This window comes from Alosa sapidissima, chromosome 14, assembly GCF_018492685.1.
Source record: "Alosa sapidissima isolate fAloSap1 chromosome 14, fAloSap1.pri, whole genome shotgun sequence".
Taxonomy (NCBI): domain Eukaryota; kingdom Metazoa; phylum Chordata; class Actinopteri; order Clupeiformes; family Clupeidae; genus Alosa; species Alosa sapidissima.
The window spans coordinates 19,514,636-19,520,693 of record NC_055970.1 but is presented as its reverse complement, the minus strand read 5'-3'; the positions used below and the strand labels follow the sequence as shown (position 1 = coordinate 19,520,693).

Below are 6,058 nucleotides of genomic sequence, written 5' to 3'. Positions count from 1 at the left end.
CTTTTGTATTTTCAATTGAATTGCTGAATTGAGCAATTGTATTGAAAAAATTGAAGACGCAAAAATGAAGACTCCTTCCAGAGTGTAGAGTTTTGAAGACGACCCGTGTTGCGTCTCCGTCTAAACGGCTAAACCAAAGATCCTTGGTTACCTCTCTGGCTAAACTGTCAAATTAGAATGTCTGCGCGTGACGTACCGGGGTTCTATCACCCCACCACTCAGCGGTCTGGAACATAGACTATATATACAGTCTATGGTCTGGAATGCATATCCGATCGAATATCACATACTCTTGCGTCTTCATATAAACAAAGATTTCCCCCTGAGAATGCTCGTCTAAACGCGAAAAAAAAAAAAGAAGACGAGATGCCACTTCTGCGTCTTGTCTTTTCATCGTCACCGTATAAACGTAGCCTAAATGTGGAAGTGCAGAAAGTGAAATTTTCGGTGAGGATAATACATATCAGAGCATATTAGTGAAATTTATATTATTAAATTGCAAATTGACTGGGATTCAGTACCAAACAAATTAATTCCATTAAAAAATATAACCTATTCAAATTTGGTTTTTAAATAGTCCTATTGCTAAAATTCAGCAATTTAAATGAAAACACAAAATATTCAGATTAAATTTGAAGTGGAACAAGTTGTACTCCATAGTTTGCCTTAGAAACCAAGTACATTAGTTAAATACTTTGTGTTAAGTCGCCTTCAACATCACAGTTATAGGAGCTAGTGGCATATTGTGGACAGGAGATACTGGAGTGAACTGGAGCGGAGATCTGGAAAAATGATCTAAATTAAATCGGATAGATGACTTAAAAAAAAAAATTCATTTTCAGACCAGATTAGTGACATTGAGCCAAGATTCACAAATGTCCCTGCTGCTAAACAGCTGTCTCTCACATATAGTGTGAACATCAACTGACTTCTGGTGAATGTTTCTATAGAAGCTTATGGACTGTATTGATCACACATGTGTGTCAGCACATTCCCACAGGTGATCCTTAACAAAATGGCCTACCGAGAACACAATCTGAGATGGGTGGAATGTGCTTACCTGAGAGTGAAACCAGGGGAACACTCATATTTTAATGAATATTGTTTAGCTTATGATGCCCTGTAGGAACGTATGCTAAACATTAAGTGGAAATGTTTATGATCCTCTGTCCTGTGTCAGGATCAGCATTCTGCTGGAATAAATATTGACTGAAACTTATGCAGGAACTTATGAGGAAGTCATGACTCAGCAAAAATTTAACCAGCCCTTCAGTGTGACGAAGGAAAATCAAACTGATTTGTAAAAATCCTTGCAATCAAAGCTGACAGTTGAAGCTATGATAAATTGCAATATTGTTGTGAATTCTGGTCAGAAAATGTGTTTGATTAAGCTTTAATCATTATTTCTGTTTGTTCTGTTTGTGACCCAGAGAATGTAAGTATGGGAGATTAGGTGACAGTTCATGGGGCAGCACAGAGCAGGGCAGCAGCTCTGCACTTTATCAGCAGAAACACTTTGCAAGGGCACCTACCCCACTGGGGCAAAGGGGTCACTTTCACACATCATAATTCCACCTACGGCCCGATGGGGGAGCGTGATTGGTCATGCCACGGACACATGTTTCACACAGGTGTGGGTGAGAGTTTGATAGTAAAAGTGAGTGTAAGTAAACAAAAAGCAGAAGTCAGACGCAATCTGTAGTATATCCAATTTCCTTCTCATTTGTTTGGACTGTACTGTCTGGGACTATGGATGACTGTATTTCCCAGATGAAGCAGTTTGTGACTGAGCATACAACTGGACTGGCAGTTGTCATCATAGCTGGTAAATTCTCAATCCACTATTTTACAGCCTCTTCTGATTTTCTATAAGCCGACTATAACTATAGTAATGTGGTTGCATACTTTTACATCAGTCATCTGCATTTGTGAAAAGAGATATCTGAAAAATTGTGTCAGGTTAAAATACCCCCAATGCCAAAATGCCATTTTATTTTGGTTTGGTTGACTCAACAACCCCACAAGCCACCCCCCCACCACCATCACCAAATCAGATGTCAAATTCAAACCAATGCAGCCCTTCCTGCACAACTCATTTTTTAAGACAGTCATATATGATGGGACATTAATCATAACTCCTGCTCTAATGAGTCTAACCAAACACAATTCTCTTCATGTTAAGTAGGTGCTGGGCTTTTTGCACTGCGCAGATGGATTTCTGGTGGCGTATGCCGCAGCAAAGCCCGACTGGATGGCAAGACAGTGCTGATCACTGGAGCAAATACAGGGATAGGGAAGGAGACAGCTGTGGACTTGGCCAGGAGAGGTCAGTACATTCTCACCTTCGTCATCTTTTATAAATGAACACACCCACACATTAGCACACCTGTACAATGACTCAGATTTTAGACACATAATTAATCTAGAATGTTATATCATTTTTAAAAGTATATAAAAACTTTTACAGTGTTAGAACCACCCGGCTCGTTTTGGGTGATTTAACATATTGAGACCACACGTGGATAAGGAGTTAACAAAAATATGTATTTATTATTAAAGTAATAATGCATGCAAAATGTAAAGTGCAGTCAGTATTAATGACATGGTAAGAAAAAAAAAATGTGGTGTAAATCAGAGTAATGTGCAAAACCCAAACAAAGGCGACGCATGTTGCGATGGAAAGAGGGAACCCTGAACTCCAGCCAGGTAGCCTCTTTTATAGTACAGGTGCCCCAATCAGGTGATCAGCAGCACCTGTGTCATGACTGGCCTGCAACACAGAGAAACAGACAAAGACAGGCAAGCCGAGACCGGCAGGGTCGTAACAACAGGCAAAGGCTGAATGAACACTACCACACATATGGCACACCCATTACAATGACTCAGCTTTTTAGATACTTGATTGATGTTTTGACACATTGATGATGACTAAGCTGACCAATGTCTTATTATTTCTAATGACCTTGGTAATCTCTAAGTGATTGAATCAGCACAATCCTCCCTCTATTTTGTCCAAACCAGGTGCGAGGGTGATCCTGGCGTGTAGAGACATGGTCCGGGCGAACCGAGCTGCGGATGAGGTCCGGAAACGGAGCGGGAATGGGAACGTTGTGGTGATGCAGCTGGACCTGGCCTCCTTGAAATCTGTGCGCGCACTAGCCGCTGATGTGAAGGCCAGTGAGGAGCGTCTGGATATTCTCATCAACAATGCAGGTGTGCTCCTTGCACCCACATCAATGGTCATGTTCCTTGGCATTTCTATATGTCAATATGTAAATGCCCTAAGGTAAAACTAGACTTGAGTTATGAATAAGTCTGCATTTGTTAAAACTACAGAGAAAGAAATGAGATATGATGTCTGTGTCCTTATGTGAGCCATTTGAAGTTGTGTAAGTCACAAGATTAGTGCTTTGTAAGTGGCAACATGACTTGTGTTATCTCTCAGACACACTGTATCAGGCCTTGAAGCTTCATGCCAGCTATGGACCTGTTTGCTCCTAGGGATCATGATGTGCCCAAAATGGAAGACAGAGGAACGCTGTGAGATGCAGTTTGGAGTGAACCATCTGGGTCACTTCCTTCTGACCAACAGTCTTCTGGACCTGCTGAAGAAGTCGGCCCCCAGCCGAGTGGTCACTGTGGTCAGCCGAGTGGTCAGAGTTTTCACATAGATCCCCGTTTCTCAAGATCACCGAGTACTGTCGGTCCGAAAAAATCGGTTTTAACTACTTGAGTTGCTAGTTCCAACAGCTAACGCAGGCAGACCACTGCAACACTGCACTCTGGAGGCATGTTCGTGAGTCATGCCCCCAGTGTGTAGGCCTATGGCTTTAAACTGGACTGCACTCCGCTGCACTCTGGAGGCGTATTCGTGAGCCATGTTCATGCCCCCAGAGTGTAACTGGACTATTATGTCATTTAATTTTACAGTAATCCTGGCTTGATGTAGCCTAGAAATCGCACCCTAGCGTTCCTAATGTAATTTGCAGCCAGGGTAGTCTAGCAACTCCGTTGGCTTGCGAGGTGGAAAAACCAAACTTCGGTCAGGCAGATCACATCGTCTATAGAGTTGGTGGAGGGGCTTAACATAATGACAAGAAGATGGATGCTGCTGCTGGCGAACAGCGGTCTTTGAATTGCGACTCGAGTTAAGCTTTTTTTTTTTTTAAGTTGACAAAAGTTTGATCAACTAGCCAACTAGCTCTGCTGGTGGGAAAACGCATGGGACTCATGAGTTGTAGCGCTATCCTATTGCGTGCTGAGGGAATTTGAAAGGCAACTGTTTGTCCCACCCCTCGGATTGAGCACTGCCAATGGTGAGTTCCCAGCAAGGGGGCAGGCGAATTCCCGGAAGTAGAAGCATCCATGGAGCAGTGGTTATCAACTCTCTGACCCCATAGAACGCCCATTCATTTAGGATTTTTTTGAACTCCCATAACTTCAAATAACATATATCCTGTGCCGACATTGTAGCTTCTGTATTATCTACATAAACAATAGAAGGCAAAACAGGCTCAACTACCTCGTATGTAACGTTGAGGTTCCCGTAAGAAGTATAGAGTTAGCGAGTCCAGTTGTAGGGAAGCTAACGTTTGACGTAATATGACGCTATTATGCCTGAGTCTTTCTGTCGCACAGTAGGGATTTGTATTGTTTGGATAAGAAGCTGTCCTGCGAGCACGGAAACTCATGAACAAAGCTATGTAGCCTACAATACCATTGTATGTTAAGGTAAAGCATTACAACGGAGCCCCGGATATGTCATGGGGAAAAAAAATAATAAGTTGTGGCCACGAAATAGCAATTCGTTCCCACAAAATAATAAGTTGTGGCCACAAAATAGCAATTCGTTCCCACAAAGTACTAATTTGTGGCCACGAAATATTAATTCGTTCCCACGAAATAGTAATTCGTTCCCACAAAATAGGTAATTTGTGGCCACGAAATATTAATTCGCTACTTAATAGTCGCTACACCGGCGTAGGTACGACTTGAACGTGTCTCTCTCGTTTGCGTTTTCTTATAAGGCGGCCGTGAACATTTCCATTAAAACATGCATCAGATAGCTGGAGGTGAATCTTCATTCCCCCCCCCTCCTCACTCTCACTTTTTCCCCATCCTCATCTCATCTCACGCCTTCTACCCACACACCTATCACTGTTCCATTTATTTGTTATTATTTGCATACGCCACGCGCTGATGAAATCATATATCGGGCACTTCTATCTTTTGTAAAACGTCGCGTCACAGAGGTGCGCTGACCCGAGGACCTGTGCCGAGATAGATGGACGGTCAGGATCAACGCCGAGGCTGATGGAGAACCGGGACAAATGAAACACTTTTTAATGAAACGTAATTTACAAAGACATTGTAAAACACTGAAAGTTAATTTGTCACTAGCAACCTACATCACTAGCAACCTACATCAAATACAGTTGCTTTTACAGCTCTGAACAAAACCGTTCAAGAGTTATTTAAGAAGTCGTCGAACGTGCGTTATGTTTCATTCGTCCCTCCTGGCTGGGACAAATGAAACAGCATGGGGGACGAATGAAACATACAGCTTAAAATATGTAAACTTCCCACAAAAAGTCCCATAAATGCCCCAAATATATTTGCATCTTTCTAAAACTGCTTTTCCATGTCTGACCTGCATAAAATATAGTATAAACACAGATATGTGTGCATTGACTTAGAATAAATGGGGTTTACTGCCTGGTCGGGACAAATAGGCGTTTCAATCGTCCCCCCATAGATATTTAGCATTATAGGCTGTTTTGCATCCATTACAAACAAACATGCAATGTGAACGTCTGTGATTGGGGAGAGCACTAAATGCTCTACTAAATAAGCATGAAGTCAAACCTTTAAATGAAAAACACTCTTTAATAATCAAAAAAAATAAACCGCTAATGAAGTAAACTTGTGACCATCAGAAATCGTTTATCGCCTGTAACTCCGTGATAACAGGACGTAACAGGATAGCATTTGGCTGAGCAACGGAGGTTAATATGCTCTATGCTTTGTCCAAATAATGTCTGTCTATCATCGTTGCACT

At 41.9% G+C, this 6,058-nt stretch overlaps 2 protein-coding genes across 10 annotated transcripts in view; both read left to right on the top strand.

The window, feature by feature from the left end:
- The window catches only part of LOC121681234 (retinol dehydrogenase 11-like), a 31,155-nt gene that overhangs the window by 10,644 nt on the left and 14,453 nt on the right, over window positions 1-6,058 (top strand). For 2 of the 9 annotated variants that reach the window (XM_042060845.1, XM_042060842.1), the window contains exon 1: window positions 1,623-1,825. The exons of 2 other annotated variants lie outside the window; for them this stretch is intronic. In XM_042060845.1, coding sequence (XP_041916779.1) covers window positions 1,750-1,825 — 76 coding nt within the window. In that variant the 5' untranslated portion in view covers window positions 1,623-1,749. Of the gene's footprint in view, window positions 1-1,619; window positions 1,826-2,182; window positions 2,327-3,021; window positions 3,214-4,101; window positions 4,117-6,058 lie in introns of those variants that run through there. 5 more of the 9 variants (XM_042060846.1, XM_042060843.1, XM_042060849.1 and 2 more) reach the window with 5 other exon arrangements.
- Window positions 1-6,058, top strand: part of LOC121681238 (retinol dehydrogenase 11-like) — a 28,361-nt gene that overhangs the window by 20,784 nt on the left and 1,519 nt on the right. The gene's annotated exons all lie outside the window — the stretch shown is intronic.